Source organism: Pristiophorus japonicus, unplaced genomic scaffold (assembly GCF_044704955.1).
Source record: "Pristiophorus japonicus isolate sPriJap1 unplaced genomic scaffold, sPriJap1.hap1 HAP1_SCAFFOLD_618, whole genome shotgun sequence".
Lineage (NCBI taxonomy): Eukaryota > Metazoa > Chordata > Chondrichthyes > Pristiophoridae > Pristiophorus > Pristiophorus japonicus.
In genome coordinates, this window is record NW_027254529.1 from 60,809 (window position 1) to 84,935 (window position 24,127).

A 24,127-nucleotide genomic window follows, 5' to 3' on the forward strand; every position below is an offset into this window, starting at 1 on the left:
CTCAGGATGTTGATGGCGGATGCTCTACAGAAATTTAAAAGCCCATGGGAACCAAGGGAAAGTGGCAAGTTGGATCCAAAATTGGCTCAGTGGCAGACAGGTGTTATTGTGACTGGAAGGCTGTTTCCAGTGGGGATCCGCAGGGCTCAATTCTAGGGCCCTTGCTTTTTGTGGTATATATCAATGATTTAGACTTCAATGTTGGGGGTATGATTATAAAGTTTGTCGATGATACAAAAATTGGCTGCATGGTTGATAGTGAGGAAGAAAGTTGTAGACTGCAGGAAGATATCAACGGACTGGTCAGGTGGGCAGACCGGTGGCAAATGGAATTCAATTCGAAGAAGTATGAGATAATGCATTTGGGGAGGGCTAACAAGGCATGCAAATTCACAATAAATGGTAGGACACTGAGAAGTGTAGAGGAACAGAGGGACCTTGGAGTGCATGTCCACAGAGCCCTGAAGGTAGCAAGACAGGTAGATAAGGTGGTTAAGAAGGTACATGGGATACATTCCTTTATGAGCGGAGGCATAGAATATAAGAGCAGAGAGGTTATGCTAGAACTGTATGAAACACTAGTTAGGCCACAGCTAGAGTACTGCATGCAGTACTAGTCACCACATTACAGGGAAGATGTGACTGCATTAGAGAAAGTACAGAGGAGAGTTATAAGGATGTTGCTAGAACTGGAGAATTTTAGCTATGTGGAAAGATTGGATAGGCTGGGGTTATCTTTGGAACAGAGGAGGTTGAGGGGAGACTTGATTGAGGTGTATAAAATTAGATAGAGTGGATAAAGATAGAAAGACTTGCATTTATATAGCACCTTTCACGACTACCGGACATCTCAAAGCGCTTTAAAGCCAATGAAGTACTTTTGGAATGTGGGAAGCGCGGCAGTCAACTCGCACACAGCAAACTCTCACAAACAGCAATGTGATAATGACCAGATGATCTGTTTTTGTTATGGTGATTGAGAGATAAATATTGGCCAGGACACCGGGGATAACTCCCCTGCTCTTTTTTGAAATAGTGCCATGGGATCTTTTACATCCACCTGAGAGAGCAGACGGGGCCTCGGTTTAACGTCTCATCCAAAAGACGGTACCTCCAACAATGCAGCAATCCCTCGTCAGCCTAGATTTATGTGCTCAAGTCCCTGGTGTGGGATTTGAACCCACAACCTTCTGACTCAGAGGCGAGTGTGATACCCACTTTTTTTAAATTAATATTTATTGAACATTAAGAACATTTACATCATGATCATTTCATTCATCATACAAATCCATTCCCCCGCTCTGCACAGCCATTTCTCCAACACATATTAACATTAAAACCTGAAGTTTAATTTGTCTCCTGTAACATACATTAGTTTATTGTACTTTACAAATTGATCATAAAATACTATCTTTAAATTCTTTTCTGAATAAAACATTCACAGAGCCTTATAATGATCTTTAACTTATATTTAAAATACTCTTTTAGGTGTATTCTCCTCCACTTAGAAAAAAGAGCATTCCTTCTTTGCACAATCACAAATCTAGCCAAACTGAACATTAAATTAATTGCTGCTCTGTTAGACTCGACAGACTCTCCTACAATCCCCATCTCAAAATTGAGTGCCACGGGATTCCCATTCTTGCTCTTCAGTCCTCACCCAGCAAGAAAACCTCACACAACTGTCGAACATAGCACTTAAAACCCTTAACTGCGGACATAACACCAGTAAATGGGACAGAGTCTCATCCTACATCCCACACACTGGGCAAGTTGCCACCTCTACTCGTCCAATATTACATGACTATCGTGATAAAGATCTGGTTATGAGCCAAATTGAATTCCAGTTCAATCATTCTGTACATTTAAAACTCGCCCACACTCCCTTCCAAATCCTGTTGAAGTCCAGTTGTGGGTTTATACTCTTCCAAAACTCCTGACCAGCAGGTGTCTTGAATCTCCAGTCTCTAAATACCCCTAGAAATCTCGAGTATTACAGTTGTCAAATTGGACCAACTCCTCTCCTTTCTCCAGCAGAAAGCTTGGAAAAGCGGGACACATTATACCTCCTTTGGAGATTTGCGTACTTATTTCTTCCATCCAATCCTGTGGCATTACCCTCACAATCTTCTCATACATGATCAGAATTGCTTTTTCCTCTACCTCCTGATCCTCCTCCCAAACCATATCCCTCACTACCGCTTCCGGGCATAAACTGCACACTTTTAAAAAATTGGGCCAGTCTCTACAACCTCCTGAAAAACCGAGGGAGAGATTTAATCAATTTCAAAAACATATTGTTGTATTCCAAAGAAAATATTCCCTGTCCTCCCATCCCACTTAATTTAAAAAAATGCTGGAAACAACTCTTCCAAAAACTTGTATTTGAGTTCTGAAGAAATCTCGTCGCCCATTTAATTCTAAAGACTTTTTTCTTCAAATCAATATCTGGGAAATTGAGTCCTCCCTGATTTTTCTGTCCAATGATGGTATTGTAAGCAACCAAGACTGGTTTCCCTTCCCATGAAAACCTCACACAAACCTCTCGGATGGAATTTCTGCCCACTCAGGAATATCCTCCACCATCAATAAGTACCATAGGTTAGATAGCAGGATAGTTGAAATCACTGTCGCTCTTCCTTGCACTTTCAACCACCTTCTTTCCCATCTTCCCAAAATCTTTTTAATTTTCATAATCTTTGGTTCCCAATTTAATCGATCCACTTCATCCCTAGACTTCTTGCACCTCATATGCACCCCCAGAACTTGCAAAACCTCCACCATCTTAAAAGGGCTTTCCTCCACTCCGCCCTACTCCTTCCCACAACCAGGCATTGGGACTTACTATTATTGGCCCCAAGTTTCGCCATGATTTGCTCCTGATTTTTAGGAGCAACTGGTGTAGAACGGAGTATCTTAGAAATCGGAATTCTCGTCATTTAGTTTGCTCCAGTTCTAGTCAGTTAGAACAGTTTCACTTTGGAACAGAATTTTTTTTTCAAAAGGGGGCGTGTCCGGCCACTTACGCCTGTTTTCAAAGTTTCGTCAGTGAAAACGTACTCCATACTAACTTAGAATGGAGTAAGTGAAGATTTTTGTACGCTCGAAAAAACCTTATCTACACTTTAGAAAATCAGGCGTAGGTTACAAATCAGGCGTAGGGAATGGTGGGGTGGGGGGGGGGGGTGTTTAAAGGGAAGTTTACAAACATTAAACACTTCAGTTTTACAAATAAAGAGCCATCATCAATAATAAATGATAAATACATCAATAAATCAACCAATAAATCAATCAAAAAAAATTAATAAGAAATATATATTTTTTTTAAATCAATAAATAAAACATTTTCTACTTACCGACTGCAGCACCGGGAGCCCTCCAACAGCGTGCTGGGATGCCCCCCTCAGTGTGTCTCTGTCAGTGCCTCTATCTCTCTGTCTGTCTGTGTGTGTCTCTCATTCTCTGTCTGTCAGTGTCTGTGTTTCTGACAGCGAGGGGAGGGGGAGGAGGGGGGTAGAGGGAGAGAGGGGGGGAGCAGAGGGAGGGATGGGGGAGAAGGGGGAGGGGGGAGAAGGGGGAGGAGAAGGGGGAGGGGGGGAGTTGGGGATAAAGGGATGAAGGGGGAGAAAGGAGAAGGGGGCGGGGAAGGACATGGGGGGGGAAGGAGATGGGGGGGAAGGAGATGGGGGGGAAAGGAGATGGGGGGGAAAGGAGATGGGGGGGAAAGGAGATGGGGGGGAAAGGAGATGGGGGGGGAAGGAGAAGGGGGGGAAGGAGATGGGGGGGGGAAAGGAGATGGAGGGGGGGAAGGAGAAGGGGGGGAAAGGAGATGGAGGGGGGAAAGGAGATGGAGGGGGGAAAGGAGATGGAGGGGGGGAAAGGAGATGGAGGGGGGAGGAGGAGATGGGGGGCGGGGGAAGGAGAATGGGGAGGGAGGCTGAACGGGCCGGGCCCGAGACTTCGGGCAGGGCCCGTCCCCAGCACCAGATTTACAGGTAGGTGGCGTTGGGTCGGGTCGGGGGGGTGGTGGGAGGGAGGTCGGTTCGGTTTGGGTCGGGTGGAGGGAGGGAGTAGGAGGTCAGGTCGGGGGGAGGAGGTCAGGTCAAATCCAGTCCGGGGGAGCGGGAGTCGGATCGAGTCCGGTCCGGGGGCGGCGGGGAGGAAGCGGGAGTCGGGTCGGGGAGAAGCGGGAGTCGGGTCGTGTCCGGAGGCAGGGGGAGGGGAAGCGGGAGTCGGGTCGGGTCCGGAGGCGGACGGGGCAGGGGGGGCGGAGTCGGGTCAGTGTCGGGTCCGGTCTGGAGGCGGGAGTCGAGTTGAGTCGGGTCGGGAAGCAGGAGCTGGCCGTGGGAGGAGCCTTATGCACGCAGCCCCAGTGAGGCCATTCGGCCAGGGCTAGGGGCTGCGTGCTTCGGGCCCCACTGTAGCGCGTATGTGCAGAGGTCCCGGCACTGTTTTCAGCGCAGGGACCTGGCTCCGCCCCATACAGCTCCTGCTGCGCTGCGCCGAGGGCCAGAAGACCTGCAGGGAGGTGGAGAATCTGGAGGGTTTTTTTAGGTGCACTTTGTGGTGCGAAAAACGGGTGTCCAGGTCGGGACTGCGCCGTTCTAGGCACGGCTCGAAACTTGGGCCCATTCACACTGGCACCTGAAGCTCTACAATACTCCTCCACTACTCCCATAGCTTTCCTCACTGACTCCCCATCTCTCAACATAATGGGTGTGTCATCTACATATTGGTGTATCAACGACACCTGCCCAGAACTGGGAACGGCAATCCTGACTACACCTTGTTCCTTTCGTATCATGTAACCTAAAGGTTCTGCTATCAATGTGTACAACAATGGAGACAGGGGACAACCCTGTCTCACTGATCTCTGTTTGGAAAATATTTGGATTTTAAAAAATTAAATTTAATACAGCTAAATATGTTTGAATAAAAAATCCTTATCCACTCAATAAAATTTTTCCCGAAACCAAATGCTTCCAAAACCATCAATAAAAACTTAAGAGAGACTGTATCAAAGGCTTTTTCTGGATCTATCTTTAGCACATAAGCTTCCCTCCCACTTTCTCAGATTGAGACCACAGAGTCTGTTATGTCCCGGCCTACGACTCCATAGGACTGAAAGGGCAAAACTATCTGCGGCATCACCTCCTTCATACGATTTGCCATAACCCTTGTGAAGATCTTATAATCCACATTTAATAGTGTGATGGGCTCCAATTCTTCAGATCCCTTCTATCCCCTTGATTTTTATAAGCTAAGCTTATGATACCTCTACACATAGATGGGACCAGACTTCCCTCAGTTTTAATCTCCTTAAAAATCTCTAAGACCAATGGATTTAAAAGCTCTAAAAATTCTTCATAGATGTTGCATATTGTCCATTGGACCCTGGGCTTCCGCCCACCCCCCCCCTCCCCCCTCCCCGCCCCCCACCCTTCATTCCACTTATTGGTACTTTGTCACACATGCTTCCCATTGTCCTTTAAACCCTCTTCAATGATAGCACTTACTTTCTCCATTGCAAATTTAGAAATGTCTTCTTCTGTATACAACTCTTGATAAAAGCTACCAGCCGTCTCCATGATCTGCCCACTTTCATTAATGATCTTTTCCCCAACCTTCAAATCTCCAATTAATGATAAACATTGTCGCAACTTCTTTTGCTCCAGAAAATATCTAATGATCTTTCTCCCTCCCTTTAGCCTTTGCACGGAGAATAGCCCCCTTTCATTTTTCAGCTTGTAATAATTCCCACTCTTCCTTTAAAACCACCCAATTATTCTCTGCTCCCTTATCCCCTCCATCAAGTGCTTTACAGAGATCTGTAAAGCTTCTGTTTATATTCTCTTCTCGACGCCAGTTAGCAGTTGCCCTTTCTTTCCCATAATGTACAGAAAAAACTTTTACCTCATATTTGAAATTGTCCCACCAAACTCTTTTTTCTTTCAAGAATAAAGGTTCCTTCTGAGTATTCTTTATTATATTTAAAATCCTTTCTTTATAAACAATTTCTTTCAGGTACTGATTGTTTAAAATCCACACCCCTGGCCCGATCTTAACTCTGCTGTTCTTAATTATAAGAAGCAAAGCCAAGTGACATTTTTATAATAAATCTCCATCACCTCAGAACTGAACCCTTCCCGCATTAACACAAAATCTATTCGGCTCTGTTTTAAAACATCACTCACCCGACCTCTTCTGGAGAATTCCCTTTTTATGGGGTTCCGATCCCTCCATAAGTCTCTCAAATTTAAATTTGCCATCATTTTTATAATCATCCCTCTAGAGTTATCATCCTTAAGGTCATTTGGGCTGAAATGTCCATCCGAGATAAAAAATACATTAAAATCCCCCATTATACAAGGATTTTCCGCCTCTGCCTCTTCTGCGAATAACCACTGAAAAAACTCACGCCACTTGCAATGATCATTAGATATTAAAGAGATCACAATTCAATTCCTCCATTTTTACCTTCAGCTGTAAAAATCTCCCCTCAGTGTCCTTGTCCACCAAGGCAACATTCTCTTTTATGGTTTATGAACGAACTCACTAATGCAGCCATCCCTCTACAGTTATTGTTTGCACAACTTGCAAACCCGGTTCTGGGGGAGGTGGGACCAGTACAAACCGGACGGTCTACACCTGGGCAGGACCGGGACCAATGTCCTAGGGGGAGTGTTTGCAGTGCTGTTGGGGAGGAGTTAAACTAATATGGCAGGGGGATGGGATCCTATGCAGGGAGGCAGAGGGAAATAAAAGGGAGGCAGAGGCAAAAAATAGAAAGGGGGGAGAATAGTAAAAGTGGAGGGCAGAGAATACCAAGGCAAAAAACAAAAAGGGCCACATTACAGCAAAATTCTAAAGAGGCAAGGTGTGTTAAAAATACAAGCCTGAAGGCTCTATGTCTTAAGGCAAGGAGTATCCATAATAAGGTGGATCAATTAACTGTGCAAATAGATATTAACAGATATGATGTGATTGGGATTACAGAGACGTGGCTCCAGGATGATCAGGGCTGGGAACTCAACATCCAAGGGTATTCAACATTCAGGAAGGATAGAATAAAAGGAAAAGGAGGTGGGGTAGCATTGCTGGTTAAAGAGGAGATTAATTCAATAGTTAGGAAGGACATTAGCTTGGATGATGTGGAATCTATATGGGTAGAGCTGCAGAACACTAAAGGGCAAAAAACGTTAGTGGGAGTTGTGTACAGACCTCCAAACAGTAGTAGTGATGTTGGGGAGGGCATCAAACAGGAAATTAGGGGTGCATGCAATAAAGGTGCAGCAGTTATCATGGGTGACTTTAATATGCATATAGATTGGGCTAACCAAACTGGAAGCAATATGGTGGAGGAGGATTTCCTGGAGTGCATAAGGGATGGTTTTCTAAACCAATATGTTGAGGAACCAACTCGGGGGGAGGCCATCTTAGACTGGGTGTTGTGTAATGAGAGAGGATTAATTAGCAATCTCGTTGTGCGAGGTCCCTTGGGGAAGAGTGACCATAATATGGTGGAATTCTACATTAGGATGGAGAATGAAACAGTTAATTCAGAGACCATGGTCCAGAACTTAAAGGAGGGTAACTTTGAAGGTATGAGGCGTGAATTGGCTCGGATAGATTGGTGAATGATACTTAAGGGGTTGACAGTGGATGGGCAATTGCAGACATTTAGAGACCGCATGGATGAACTACAACAATTGTACATCCCTGTCTGGCGTAAAAATAAACAAGGGAAGGTGGCTCAATCGTGGCTTTCAAGGGAAATCAGGGATAGTATTAAAGCCAAAGAAGTGGCATACAAATTGGCCAGAAATAGCAACGAACCCAGGGACTGGGAGAAATTTAGAACTCAGCAAAGGAGGACAAAGGGTTTGATTAGTGCAGGGAAAATAGAGTACAAGAGGAAGCTTGCAGGGAACATTAAAACGGATTGCAAAAGCTTATTTGGTTATGTAAAGAGAAAAAGGTTAGTAAAGAAAACATAGGTCCCCTGCAGTCAGAATCAGGGGAAGTCATAACGGGGAACAAAGAAATGGCAGACCAATTGAACAAGTACTTTGGTTCGGTATTCACTAAGGAGGACACAAACAACCTTCCGGATATAAAAGGGGTCAGAGGGTCTAGTAAGAAGGAGGAACTGAGGGAAATCCTTATTAGTCGGGAAATTGTGTTGGGGAAATTGATGGGATTGAAGGCCGATAAATCCCCAGGGCCTGATGGACTGCATCCCAGAGTACTTAAGGAGGTGGCCTTGGAAATAGCGGATGCATTGACAGTCATTTTCCAACATTCCATAGACTCTGGATCAGTTCCTATGGAGTGGAGGGTAGCCAATGTAACCCCACTTTTTTAAAAAGGAGGGAGAGAGAAAACAGGGAATTATAGACTGGTCAGCTTGACATCGGTAGTGGGTAAAATGATGGAATCAATTATTAAGGATGTCATAGCAGCGCATTTGGAAAGAGGTGACATGATAGGTCCAAGTCAGTATGGATTTGTGAAAGGGAAATCATGCTTGACAAATCTTCTGGAATTTTTTGAGGATGCTTCCAGTAGAGGGGACAAGGGAGAACCAGTTGATGTGGTGTATTTGGACTTTCAGAAGGCTTTCGACAAGGTCCCACACAAGAGATTAATGTGCAAAGTTAAAGCACTTGGGATTGGGGGTAGTGTGCTGACGTGGATTGAGAACTGGTTGGTAGATAGGAAGCAAAGAGTAGGAGTAAATGGATACTTTTCAGAATGGCAGGCAGTGACTAGTGGGGTACCGCAAGGTTCTGTGCTGGGGCCCCAGCTGTTTACATTGTACATTAATGATTTAGACGAGGGGATTAAATGTAGTATCTCCAAATTTGCGGATGACACTAAGTTGGGCGGCAGCGTGAGCTGCGAGGAGGATGCTATGAGGCTGCAGAGTGACTTGGACAGGTTAGGTGAGTGGGCAAATGCATGGCAGATGAAGTATAATGTGGATAAATGTGAGGTTATCCACTTTGGTGGTAAAAACAGAGAGACAGACTATTATCTGAATGGTGACAGATTAGGAAAAGGGGAGGTGCAACGAGTCATGGTACATCAGCATCAGTCATTGAAGGTTGGCATGCAGGTACAGCAGGCGGTTAAAAAAGCAAATGGCATGTTGGCCTTATAGCGAGGGGATTTGAGTTCCGGGGCAGGGAGGTGTTATTACAGTTGTGCAGTGCCTTGGTGAGGCCACACCTGGAGTATTGTGTACAGTTTTGGTCTCCTAACTTGAGGAAGGACATTCTTGCTATTGAGGGAGTGCAGTGAAGCTTCACCAGACTGATTCCCGGGATGGCGGGACTGACATATCAAGAAAGACTGAATCAACTGGGCTTGTATTCACTGGAGTTCAGAAGAATGAGAGGGGATCTCATAGAAACATTTAAAATTCTGACGGGTTTAGACAGGTTAGATGCAGGAAGAATGTTCCCAATGTTGGGGAAGTCCAGAACCAGGGGTCACAGTCTAAGGATAAGGGGTAAGCCATTTAGGACCGAGATGAGGAGAAACTTCTTCACCCAGAGAGTGGTGAACCTGTGGAATTCTCTACCATAGAACGTTGTTGAGGCCAATTCACTAAATGTATTCAAAAAGGAGTTAGATGTAGTCCTTACTACTAGGGGGACCAAGGGGTATGGTGAGAAAGCAGGAATGGGGTACTGAAGTTGCATGTTCAACCATGAACTCATTCAATGGCAATGCAGGCTCGAAGGGATGAATGGCATACTCCTGCACCTATTTTCTATGTTTCTATGTTTCTCCTTACCAAACTCTTTCTAGGATATCTTCATCCTAAAGATTTCTTGCAGACACAACATGCCTTTAAAACACTGCAATATCTGCTGCAATTTCTTCTCCCCCTCAATCTATTCATATTGATCAAGACCAATGTAATCATTGCTCTTAATAAAAGAAGTATGCCTGATAATCTATCCATCATTTAATCTCTGGCCCTTCCCTCCTCTCATGCTGCTTCCAAACTTTTTGGGCAGCTGTTGCTTTCTCCTGCAGCCTCCGGCTCTTTTTCACCTCCTGTTTGAACTTCCACTGCAGTTTCAGTCTCTTCCTTACATCAAATTTAGGCCGCGGAGCTGCTCCTTCTCCGTCCTGCTGTCCCCCACTAATCTTTCCCTTTCCACATGATGCCACCCCACCCCCAATTCCATGTCTCCATCCTCCTCTGACTCCTCACTCTCAAGCTCTTCTGTAATCTCCTGTCCCTGTTTCCCATCAGATACATAATCTCACTTTTTGCTAACATGGTTTTTCCAACAGTGCCACTCTCTTCGGCCTTACCTCCATCGCTGACCCTTGCTCCCCATTTCTTCTCCCTCTGTGACAATGGCGCGTCTCCACCCACCTTGCTCTCTTTTGGCGTCTTTGTCTCCGCGCTCCCATCCTGCTGCCCCTTTAAGACTCCTGCCTCTTGCATCCTCTCCTTGTCCTGCCCCCTCCTGCTCCCAGAGATGTACGACTCCCCATCTTTCTTTGGAGTACTTCCACTTACCCCGCACCCTGCTCGTGCCTCCGTTCCCCCCATGGACACCTGATTCTTTAGGGAGAGACGAGCCATATTATGGCTCGACTCTGTCTTTGACCCATGATGTCCTCCACTGAATTTGACTTTATCCACCATACTTGGTGTGTTTTCCACCATGTTTTCTGCTCCGCAATTTTCTGCCTCTTCTTGCGCTCTTTCCTCATTCCCTTCGGCGGCTGTGTCCTCCACCACTCCACTCACACCTCCTGCTTCCTCTCCCATCTCCCCATCACTCAAGTGGCTTCCATCTGCCTCACACTCACAGCGGGTGGGGCCTTTGTGACAAACCGCACAATTCTCTGCCTTGCAGTTCTGAGCATCGTGTCCAGATTCGCCACAGTTATAACAGTACAGGTCGGGACAGCTTCTTACTAGATGGTCGTGTCCAAGACAGTAATCGCAAAGCTATACTGGGCCCACAACTGGTCAGCAGTATAGTCTTGCGTTTCTCCACCAATGTGTCCATCTCCCCTGCCAGGTCATTTACCACAAAATATTGCTCGAGCCTTTCTGTGAAAGCATCCCAATCATCACCCTCTGCAAAGTCTTTTAGTGTGCTAAAGATAGCTATAATCACGTGAAAGTCTGTATTCTCGTCACCAGTTGTTAAGTCTGTAATGTACTTATGAATGACCCCACGAGGCAATGTGTTGTACTCAAACTGTAGTGACCTTGTTCCTTTATTCGTAACTCCAGAGCGAGGCACAAGCATGGTTGGCAGCCTTTTATACTGGGCCTATGCAGATAACCCTCAGGTCTCCCACCGCAATGCCCTCTGGTGGACAGCCTCTGCCACAGAGGCAGGAAACCCCAGTCTCCACCAGTTGCAGCCTCTAGTGGTGCCAGCATAGTGCATACATCGTGTAAACCTTATTGATAGTACATCAGGTAACAAGTCTCCATCTTATGCAACTATACAGTGACAACAGAGAGTATATCTATAGTCTGCATATATAACATTTGCGATGGTGGTGCAATTATCTCAAGCAGAGGTGGCTGGGATTTCTTGCGTTTAAGATGGTCATTGCCTGGCACTCATATGGCATGAATGTTACTTGTCACTTGTCAGCCCAAGTCTGGATATTATACAGGTCCTGTTCTAGGTTGCTTCATTATTTGAGGAGTTGTCAATGGAGCTGAATCCTGTGGAATCATCAGTGATCAGACCCAGTCCTGGCTTTATAATAAATCAAAGGTCATTGCTGAAGCAGCTGAAGATGGTTGGGCCAAGGATGCTTCCCTGAGGAAGTCCTGCAGTGATGTCCTAGGATCATGATGACTGTCCTCCAACAACTACAACTATCTTCCTTCGTGTCAGATGCGATTCTGCCTATTGGAGGGTTTTTCTTTTGACCCTACTCCACAAATGATGAGTTTTGTTATGGCTCCTGGGCAATATTTGGTTCAATGCTGCCTGGATGTCGAGAGCAGCTACTGTCGCCTCTCCTCTGGCATTCAGCTCTTCTATTCATGTCTGGATTAATGCTGTGATGTCATCTGGAGCCAAGTGATTAGGCAGAACCCTATACTTGTACATGGGTCATCTTATACATAAGAATAAACAATAGTTTTATTCCTGTAATACCAGCATTCACTTAGAATCACAGTTTATGAGTTGAAAACAAACAACTGACCACAGCAGGGGTCTTGGTCGTGTCAGCAGTCTAACAGTATTATTATATCAGAGGTGCTGTTCTGAAACTGGTACCTGTTTGGAGTAATGCAAGGCGAACAGATACAAACGAGACTACTTTCTGCATATTGCGCTCCGGCCAGGAAGAACACCCTGCTTACTGGTATCCAAATGCAAATTAAATTTTAACCACTGGTTTTCACTTAATGAAACATCTTGATATGGATATATTTACATCTTACTGTACGCCCTGAGCCAGCAGCGAGGCTACCATTTGAATAATTTTATTAAGCGTCTATCTGAACATTGCAATATATACAAGTATCAGGAGCAATTTTCTGACTTTTCACTGATGACGGGGAGCCTCGTCCACCAAAATCAGTGATCAGAAATTCACTCGCATGTTGTGCACAAGTTTCTAACCATCATCTTAACTGAGTTGAAAAATCAGCTCCATTGTACAATTCGAATTTCCGATACGCAGTACTGAGAGCAAAGTTCATTTGCAGCAGTGCAAAGTCAATAAAGTATCGCATAATATTAAAAAAACAAACAGCGTTAGGTTCAAGTAAGTGAATTGAAGCAGTCTTAACCCTCATAGTTCATAATGAGTAGCTGTACTTACACTGGAAGCAAATAAGGTTGTAGACTAGTAATACGTTTTCCATCAGAATAATCGCGGAGTGAATCAAATGATTTTTTCTCATTCTCCACGGCCTCCTCCATCTTAAAAGATATAAACAACATTATATTTTTCATACAGTTGACATTATTCAAATGTTAGAAAACTCATCTTAGTACCAAATACACGCAAACCCAATTGAAAAACAAGTCAAATTTTTCACAAAATCACTTGTAACTGAGATTATTGGATTTTCTATAGATTATAATCAGTGCTCAATGATGTTATGAAAGTCTACTGTAAAAGAGAGAAATAGTGTAAGATAATAAATCAAAGCAAATCTCACAGTAGACATGAACATGCTCTGTGACTGCTGGTACATGTCCAGCTATGCTGCAGTGGATAAAAGTGTTCTGTTTGACTGTCTGTCTTACTCCCAATTTCCTGCTTATTAAACTCCGTCCCCTAGTAAACAAGTTGCCTGGATCAATTTTGTCAATTCCCTTCATATCTTGAAACATGCTTGTTTCAAAAACAACTCTTTCCCTCATAACTTCAATTCCTGATATTGAGAATTATCTTTGTTGCTTGACTCTAATCTCTCAAGCCAATAATATTCTTGTCATGATTTAGTGCCCAGAACTATGTAGGGCACCCCGATGTATGACCAACGACTTATACAGTAATAATATAACTGTACGATTTTGACACCATCCTGCTATTATTTCAACCCAATACATTACCTCATTTTCACAGCAGCCAAGCAGATTTCAGAGATTGATTCACATTAACCCTAACATCTCTTTCTTGATCAATACACAGTGTGACTGTATTGAATACATAAGCCTAGAAAGTACATGTGACAATATTAGAAGAAAAACAGCACAATCATATGAAATGCCTTTATCACAATTTTAAGCATTCACCCATTTAAATTAAACAGCAACAGTAATTTCTAAGTGATACTTTCTCAATTGATTATTGTTTACAAACACATTATATCTATCTACATCCTTCTGACTCTGAGGCGGGGGTGCTGCCCACTGAGTCACAGCTGACACAAGGCAGGTTTCTGATACCTTCTGGCATCCGTGGAGATTTTAGCGACGCCTTTCACACTCTACTCCCTACTGACTGATTTTATATCCCAAATCTTATATTTGTCAATAATTGTGTTTACCTTGTCGCAGGTCGGGACCGCCATGCTGCCTATAGCCGCCGCTCACCGCTCCTTTTGTGGCCCATTAGCGGCAGGTTGGGGCCATAGGGTGAGTGGCGAGCGGCGGCCATGAGCAGCGTGGCGGCATACCACTGCAAGATACAGCGCGAGTTGGTGCAGGAGGGCAATGGCGCGAAGAGGGATGTCATCAAGGTCCAGGTCGCTGATTGCAGCGTGGGCAGATACAGCAGAAGCGGCGAGAGGCTGTAGAGGGATGTGATCGGGGCCTAAAGAGGCGTAGTCCCAGGGGCAGCACGGGCCAGCCCACACTGCGATATGTGTGCACACTAGATCCGTGCAGCAGAGCAGCTCTCCAGTCGTCTTGGATAACCCTTGCCACTGTACCAAGACCTAGCTCTGTCAAACCCGTGTGGTGGCTGGTGTGCAACGGCCACCCCACGTTAAAAAAATCCACTCACAGGCATCTTCCACCCTACAGGATGTAGTTCAGGACCTGGAATATTAGGTCCTTCATTGGAACACCTGTGAACTCATCCTTTTTTAGCGTGGAAGCAAGTCATCCTCGTTACGAGGGACTGCCTATGATGATGATGATCTACATCAAAGTACATCTGCCACAAAATTCCCAATTTCATAAACAATTCAAATGTTTGTGAATCTGATTGCTTGGTTTTTCATTATTTGCACTATTTTTGATATATGCAGATTGAAGATATTGTTTATGTTACCCTAGTACTAATCAAAAATCTATAGAATTAATCGGCCGAAAATTGCAGCCTCGCTGGGTCGGTACGAAGTGCGCATGCACCCGACGAGGCCTCGCAAAAGCCCGATTCTCGGTGCGCCTAGAACCGGCTTTACCGATCTGTCAAAATTTCTTTAGAGAGATTCTACGCATCCCTGGGAGAAGGACATCCACGCGGGAGAGATTTGAGCTATTTTTTACGCCTGGTAAAAGCAGGTGTATAGCTTACTTATACCAGCATAACACTTTTAAAGCATAGAAAATTTCAATTTAATCACTCATTTTTTTATTAAAAATCCTGTCCATTAAGGTAAGTTTATTTTTAACCCTATTAAAACACATTTTAAAAAATTTCCAAAAAATATTTTTTTTTCTAAAACATTTAATTACATTTAATTTCAATTAATTTTAAATATGTGAGGTGTTTTTTTTTTTATTTATTGTGATGTGTTTCGGTGTTTTATGGGTTTATTCTAATTGATAATAATGAGAGCCCGTACAAACAGAGCTCCCATTTTTATCAATGAGAATACTAGATAGTGATTGGTGGTCCAGGCCCATGTGATTCCAACAGTTGCGTTCGTACGTGGAAAACATCTTTCAGTGCGCTGTGCAGCGAATGAAGGCCTCAGACCGGAATCCTACGTTCCTCCGGGAAACACAGGTAGTTCGTAGATTTTTTTCGGGTCAGAGGCATTTGTACGAAGGAAACCTCCAACCGCAATTTTCAGCCCAAAATGTTTTTGTTTCTATAGGATCATGTCTGATATTTCTGCTTGGTTTAGTGTTTCTACTGTTGATTGTTGCCAAAATAAGCTTTAAGAATCAATGATTAATCAGATACTACAGTTAGAATGTTCCCTCCTATTTCATCTGCCATTACTATTTCATGGGCCACAACCTCAACCACTATCTGCTGCTAGCCTCTCCCTCACTTCCAGACCTACCACGGTTTGATATAACTCAGCCTCATTCTCACTGATCACTCCTTTAGCTCCAAATCTACATAGGATATACGCCACAGAAACAGGCCATTCAACCCAACTAGTCCACACCAGTGTTTATGCTCCATTCGAGCCTCCTCTTGTCTTTCCTCATCTAAATCTATCAGCATAACCCTCTATTCCATTCTCCCTCATATGCTTGTCTAGCCTCCCCTTAAATGCATCGATACTATTCGCTTCGACCACTTCCTGTGGTAGCAAGTTCCACAGTTTCACCACTCTATGGGTAAAGAACTTTCGTCTGAATTCCCTATTGGATTTCTTGATGACTATTTTATATTGATGGTCTCTAGTTATTCTCTTCCCTACAAGTGGAAACATTCTCTCTGTATCCACTCTATCAAAATCTTTCATAATTTTAAAGACCTCTAATAGGTCACCTCTCAGCCTTCTTTTTTCAAGAGAAAAGAGACCCAGCCTGTTCATCCTTTCCTGATACGTATACACTTGCATTTCTGGTATCATCCTTGTAAATCTTCTCTGCACCCTCTCCAGTGCCTCTATATCATTTTTATAACATGATGACCAGAACTGTACACAGTACTCTAAATGTGGTCGAACCAAGGTTCAATACAGGTTCCCCTAGCATAACTTCCCTACTTTTCAATTCTATCCCCCTATAAATGTGCTTGGTTTGCATTTTTATGGCCTTGCTAACCTGTGTCGCAACTTTTAGTGATTTGTGTATTTCCACTGAGATCCCTTTGTTCCTCTACCCCACCTTGACTCGCACCCACCAAGTAATAAACAATATTCTTACTACCAAAATGTACTACCTCACATTTATCTGTGTTCAACTTAATTTTACAATTATATGCCCATTCTGCAAGTTTATTAATGTCCTCTTGTAATTGGATGCAGTTCTCCTCAGTATTGACTAGTCCCTCCAATTTGGTTTCTCTGCAAATTTAGAAATTGTGTTTTTGATTTCAAAGTCTAAATCGTTAATGTAAAGTGTGAACAACAGTGGTCCCAGCACTGATCCTTGTGGAACACCACGACCCCCCTTCTGCCACTGTGAATAGCTACGTTTTTCCCCTTCTCTCTGCTTTCTGTCTTGAAGCCAGCGAGCTATCCACTCTGCTACTTGTCTCCTGATTCCGCATTCTCTGACTTTGTTCATCAGTCTATTATGAGGTACCTTATCGAAGGCCTTTTGAAAAACTAGATAAATTACATCTACTGCATTACCATCATGTACTCTCCCTGTTACCTCTTCAAAAAATTCAATGAGGTTGGTCAAACAAGACTTTCCCTTTTGAAATCCATGCTGACTATTCATTATTATATTTTTGGTATCTAGCTGTTCTTCTATTTTCTCCTTTAGCAGTATTCCATTTTTTTTCCTACCACCGATGTTAAGCTCACTGGTCTATAATTCCCTGGACATAGTCTATTCCCCTTCTTGAATATAGGTACAGGTAGAGCGTCTGAAATCCAGAAACCTCTGGACCGAGGCCGTTCCGGATTTCGGAACGTTTTCCGACGTCCCGAATCCAGAACCGCCCAGGAAAAACCTGTGTTGCTGCCATTGGGACAGCAGGATAGGTATGAAGCCCTGCAAAGAAGGTAAGTTAAAGTTTTCATTTTTTAATTATTTTGCAGCAATTCGCTAGAAATGGGTCTTCTAAATGTTTTTTTATTTTTTTAATTTTTTGGCATTTTTTGGGGGTGTTTTCCCCCCTCCCTAGGCCCACCTCACAGCAGTAATCGACCTCGGACTAAAGTTGGCAAGGACCGCGGCTTCCGCTCATTTTTACTGCTGGGCATCTAAATAGTAGCATAGTGATTTGTGGTATTTTTGGAGAAAAAGTACCGCTATCGCCGTTTTTAAAAATGTCCGATTTCGGAACATTTTCCAGATTTCGGACGATCCCGCCACAGATCAGCGTGACGTCCGGATTTCGGAACATTCCGAATTTCGGAACTTCGGATTTCAGATGCTCTACCTGTATTACCGAGCTATCTGCCAGACATCTGGCTCTACACCTGTTTCTAATGAATTATTAAATATGTGTATTAATGCTTCTGCTATCTCAATCCTAGATTCTTTTAAAATGTGTGACTGCAATCCATCCAGACCAGGGGTTTTATCCCCTTTGAGTTTGATTAGTTTATTTAATATATCCACTCTTTTTATTTTAAATGCAATTATCTCATTACTAATCTCATCATCCAATGTAATGTCTACCTGTTCTATTTCCTTGGTAAATACTGAAGCAAAATAATTATTCAATATTTCTGCCATCTCTCTCTTATTGTCTGTGGTATTATCCTGTCTGTTCCATAATGTCCCTATTCCTATCCCACCCTTCCTTTTGTCTTGATGTGCCTGTAAAATATTTTACTATTTTGTTTTAGGTTCCTTCATAATGTAATGTCATAGTTCCACTTTGATTCCTAATTGTTTTTTTGACTTCTCTCCTAATCTCTTCGTATTCTCTCATCATGCACTCCCCTGCTGACTATGTACTTAATATATGCCTCTTTCCTTACCCTCAGTTGTTCCCTTATGGAGTCTCATTTGTGATTAGTTTGTTTTTTCCGTTGAGTGGGATATATTGTTCCTGCACTCTGTTGAACAGTTTTAAATATTTCCCATTTTATTTTCCCAAGTTCTAAACTCAGCCCCTCAAAATCAACAATCTATTAATCTTATACATTTCAAATAAGATAACCTCTCATTCTTCTAAACTTCAATGAGTATAGGCCCAATCTGCTCAACCTTTCTTCATAAAAGGGGCCCGAGAGTCGGAGGAGCCACAGGAGCAGGAGGGGGAGGATCGTGAGGCCCATAAAAGGGGCCCGAGAGTTGGAGGAGCCACAGGAGCAGGAGTGGCAGGGTCGAGAGGCACATAAAAGGGAACCCTAGAGTCGGAGGAGTCAGCTGGTGCAGGGACAAAAGATTTTTTTTTAATTCAAAATCGAACTGTGACGTCACAGCCAAGCGGGTAAATGATTGGCTGGTGGTTTGGTGAGAATTTTATCTTTTCCTTTTTCTTTTTCTTTTCTTATCAGTAGGAAACCTTTGGCATTGTTGCCAAATTAAGTTAATTTAAGGGTTAAGTCATGGTAGGAGAGCCCAGACCCATGTCATGCTCCTCCTGTGCTATGTGGGAAATCAGGGACGCTTCCAGTGTCTCTGATGACTATGTGTGCAGGAAGTGTATCCAGCTGCAGCTCCTGACAGACCACATTGCGGCACTGGAGTTGCGCATGGATTCAGTCTGGAACATCCGCGATGCTGAGGATGTCGTGAATAGCATGTTTAGTGAGTTGGTCACACCACAGGTAAAGGTTACAAAGGCAGATAGGGAATGGGTGGCCATCCGGCAGAGCAGTGGGAGGAAGGTAGTGCAGGGGTCCCCTGCGGTCATCTCCCTCCAAAACAGATATACTACTTTGGATGCTGTTGGGGGAGATGGCTCATCAGGGGAGGGCAGCAGCAGCCAAGTTCATGGCACCATGGCTGGCTCTGCTGCATAGCAGGGCAGGAAGATGAGTGGGAGAGCTATAGTGATAGGGGATTCTATTGTAAGGGGAATAGATAGGCGTTTCTGCGGCCGCAATCGAGACTCCAGGACGGTATGTTGCCTTCCTGGTGCAAGGGTCAAGGATGTCTCGGAGCGACTGCAGGGCATTCTGGAGGGGGAGGGTGAACAGCCAGTTGTTGTGGTGCATATAGGTACCAACGATATAGGTAAAAAACGGGATGAGGTCCTACAAGCTGAATTTAGGGAGCTAGGAGTTAATTTAAAAAGTAGGACCTCAAAGATCGTAATCTCAGGGGTGCTACCAGTGCCACGTGCTAGTCAGAGTAGGAATAGCAGGATACGTGGCTTGAGGAATAGTGCAAGAGGGAGGGATTCAAATTCCTGGGACATTGGAACCGGTTCTGGGGGAGGTGGGACAGTACAAATTGGACGGTCTGCACCTGGACAGGACCGGAACTGATGTCCTAGAGGGAGTGTTTGCTCATGCTGTTGGGGAGGATTTAAACGAATATGGCAGGGGGATGGGAATCTATGCGGGGAGACAGAGCAAAGTTAAATGGGGACAGATGCAAAAGGTAGAAAGGAGATAAGGAAAAGTGGAGGGCAGAGAAATCAAGGGCAAAAATCAAAAAGGGCCACATCACATTATAATTCTAAAAGGACAAAGAGTGTTAAAAAAACAAGCCTGATGGCTCTGTGTCTCAATGCGAGGAGCATTCGTAACAAGGTGGATGAATTAACTGCGCAGATAGCTGTTAACGGATATGATGTAATTGGGATTACGGAGACATGGCTCCAGGGTGACCAAAGCTGGGAACTCAACATCCAGGGGTATTCAATATTCAGGAAGGATAGGCAGAAAGGAAAAGGAGGTGAGATAGCGTTACTGGTTAAAATGGAGATTAACGCAATAGTAAGGAAAGACATTAGCTTGAATGATGTGGAATCTGTATGGGTAGAGCTGCGGAACACCAAAGGGCAGGAAAAGCTCATGAGAGCTGTGTACAGACTACCAAACAGTAGTAGTGAAGTTGGGGATGGCATCAAACAGGAAATTAGGGATGCGTGCAATAAAGGTACAGCAGTTATCATGGGTGACTTTAATCTACATATAGATTGGGCTAACCAAACTGGTAGCAATACGGTAGAGGAGGATTTCCTGGAGTGTATAAGGGATGGTTTTCCAGGCCAATATGTCGAGGAACCAACTAGAGAGCTGGCCATCCTAGACTGGGTGTTGTGTAATGAGATAGAATTAATTAGCAATCTTGTTGTGCGAGGCCCCTTGGGGAAGAGTGACCATAAGATGGTAGAATTCTTCATTAAGGTGGAGAGTGATACAGTTAATTCAGAGACTAGGGTACTGAACTTAAAGAAAGGTAACTTCGATGGTATGAGACGTGAATTGGCTAGGATAGACTGGCGAATGATACTTAAAGGGTTGGCGGTGGATAGGCAATGGCAGACATTTTAAGATCACATGGATGAACTTCAACAATTATACATCCCTGACTGGTGTAAAAATAAAACAGGGAAGATGGCTCAACCGTGGCTAACAAGGGAAATTAGGGATAGTGTTAAATCCAAGGAAGAGGCATATGAATTAGAAAAAGCAGCAAACCCGAGGACTGGGAGAAATTTAGAATTCAGCAGAGGAGGACAAAAGGTTTAATTAGGAGGGGGAAAATAGAGTATGAGAGTAAGCTTGCAGGAAACATAAAAACTGACTGCAAAAGCTTCAATAGATATAAGAGAAAAAGATTAGTGAAGACAAATGTAGGTTCCTTGCAGTCAGAATCAGGTAAATTTATAATGGGGAACAAAGAAATGGCAGACCAATTGAACAAATACTTTGGTTCTGTCTTCACTAAGGAAGACACAAATAACCTTCCGGAAATACTAGGGGACCGAGGGTCTAGCGAGAAGGAGGAACTGAAGGAAATCCTTATTAGTCAGGAAATTGTGTTAGGAAAATTGATGTGATTGAAGGCCAATAAATCCCCAGGGTCTGATAGTCTGCATCCCAGAGTACTTAAGGAAGTGGCCCTAGATATAGTGAATGCATTGGTGGTCATTTTCCAACATTCTATAGACTCTAGATCAATTCCTATGGATTGGAGGGTAGCTAATGTAACCCCACTTTTTAAAAAAGGAGATAGAAAACGGGGAATTATAGACAAGTTAGCTTGACATTGGGAGTGGGGAAAATGTTGGAATCAATTATTAACGATGCAATAGCAGCGGATTTGGAAAGCAGTGACCGGATCAGTCCAAGTCAGCATGGATTTATGAAAGGGAAATCATGCTTGACAAATCTTCTAGAATTTTTTGAGGATGTAACTAGTAGAGTGGACAAGGGAGAACCAATGGATGTGGTCATTTTCCAACATTCTATAGACTCTGGATCAGTTCAAAGGGCTTTTGACAAGGTCCCACACAAGAGATTAGTTGCAAAATTAAAGCACATGATACTGGGGGTAATGTACTGACGTGGATCGAGAACTGGTTGGCAGACAGGAAGCAAAGAGTAGGAATAAATGGGTCCTTTTCAAAATTGCAGGCAGTGATTAGTGGGCTAATGCAAGGTTCAGTGCTAGGACCCCAGCTATTTACAATATACATTAATGATTTAGATGAAGGAATTGAATGTAATATCTCCAAGTTTGCAGATTGACACGAAGCTGGGTGGCAGTGTGAGCTACGAGGAGGATGCTAAGAGCCTGCAGGGTGACTTGGACAGGTTAGATGAGTGGGCAAATGCATGGCAGGTGTAGTATAATGTAGATAAATGTGAGGTTATCCACTTTGGTGGCAAAAACAGGAAGGCAGAGTAGTATCTGAATGGTGACAGATTAGGAAAAGGGGAGGTGCAACGAGACCTGGGTGTCATGGTACATCAGTCTTTGAAAGTTGGGATGCAGGTACAGCAGGCGGTGAAGAAGGCAAATGGCATTTGGTCTTCATAGCGAGAGGATTTGAGTATAGGAGCAGGGAGGTCTTACTAGAGTTGTACAGGACCTTGGTGAGGCCACACCTTGAATATTGTGTGCCGTTTTGGTTTCTTAATTCTGAGGAAGGACAGTCTTGCAATTGAGGGAGTGCAGCGAAGGTTCACCAGACTGATTCCCGGGATGGCAAGACTGCCATATGAAGAAAGACTGGATCGACTAGGCTTATATTCACTTGAATTTAGAAGAGTGAGAGGGGATCTCATAGAAACATATCAAATTCTGACAGGATTGGACAGATTAGATTCAGGAAGAATGTTCCCGATTTGGAGAAGTCCAGGACCAGGGGTCACAGTCTAAGGATAAGGGGTAAGCCATTTAGGACCAAGATGAGGAGAAACTTCTTCACTCAGAGAATTGTGAACCTGTGGAATTCTCTACCACAGAAAGTTTGTTGGATATATTCAAGAGGGAGTTGGATGTGCCCCTTAAGGCTAAAGGGATCAAGGGGTATGGAGAGAAAGCAGGAATGCGGTACTTAAGTTGCATGATCAGCCATGATCATATTGAATGGTGGTGCAGGCTCGAAGGGCTGAATGGCCTACTCCTGCACCTATTTTCTATGTTTCTATGTTTCATAAGATAACCCCCTCATCTCAGCGATCAACCTCATGAACATTCTATGAACTGCCTCCAATGCAAGTATATCCCTCCTTAAATAAGGAGACCAAAACTTACGCAGTACTCCAGGTGTGGTCTCACTAACGCTCTGTAGCAGGACTTCCCTACTTTTACACTCCATTCCAATTGCAACAAAGGCCAACATTCCATTTCCCTTCCTAATTACTTGCTGTACCTGCATGCTAACTTTTTGTGTTTCATGCACAAGAACTCGCTGATCCCTCTGTACCACAGCATTTTGTAATCTCTCCCCATTTAAATAATAATTTGCTTTTTTTCCTACAGACGTGGATAACCTCACATTTTCCCACATTATAATCCATCTGCCAAATTTTTGCCCACTCACTTAGCCTATCTATATCCCTTTGCAAATTCTTAGCGTCCTCCTCACAACTTGCCTTCCCACCTATCTTTGTATCATCAGCAAAGTTGGCTACATTACACTCGATCCCTTCATCCAAATCATTAATATAGATTGTAAATAGTTGAGGCCCCAGCACAGATCCTGTGGCACCCCACTAGTTACTGTTTGTCAACCTGAAAATGACCCATTTATCCTGACTCTCTGTTTTCTGTTACTTAGCCAATCCTCTATCCATGCTAATATATTACTCCCAACCCTGTTGTAAGAATAAAAGTGTTTAGGCAAAGCAGGAACCACCCTCCGCAGCAGAAGCAAGGACAAATGCTTGTGTTTTGCCAGAGCGAAGTGAAATATAACTTTTTATACTTTTTTATAAATCATTATTGTAACATCATTGTATCTGGTGTAACTAAGTAGATCTGTAGGATAGCTGAGGACTGCTGTTTCTCTGCTAGATGTGCATGTGTGTGTGTGTGTGTGTTTAATAAACTATTCCAAATTGTTTTAAAAGAATCAGTCTTGCTGTCAATTTAATGCCAGAGATTTAGAGATCTTACAGATTGGAGGCTCATCCAGGAGCTGGCGAGACAGCTTTTGATCATTCTTTTGAACAATTGAAAATCTCTGTAGTTGCGATTCTAACCTGTGTTGCGAAGATTAAACTGTAAACTTTTAAAGGGATCGGGAGAAGTTAAGTCTTAAAGAGCAGTCCTTTCGATAGTTGGAACTGTTTAAGTGGGGAACCATCAGTAGTTAAATTCAAAAGGCACAGGATGAAGGGATCGGGTCATGTACAGAAAGCCAGCAAAAGATGTAGAGGGAGTCTATCAGGAGAAAGTATCCAAAAAGTTGACCATAAAGGATATACAAGAGTTACAGG

At 43.6% G+C, this 24,127-nt stretch overlaps 1 protein-coding gene across 1 annotated transcript in view; it reads right to left on the reverse strand.

Annotated features, from left to right (window-relative positions):
* The window catches only part of LOC139255590 (uncharacterized), a 141,724-nt gene that overhangs the window by 39,663 nt on the left and 77,934 nt on the right, over nt 1-24,127 (reverse strand). The window contains exon 7 of the mRNA XM_070873956.1: nt 12,835-12,935. Coding sequence (XP_070730057.1) covers nt 12,835-12,935 — 101 coding nt within the window. The remainder of the gene's footprint in view (nt 1-12,834; nt 12,936-24,127) is intronic.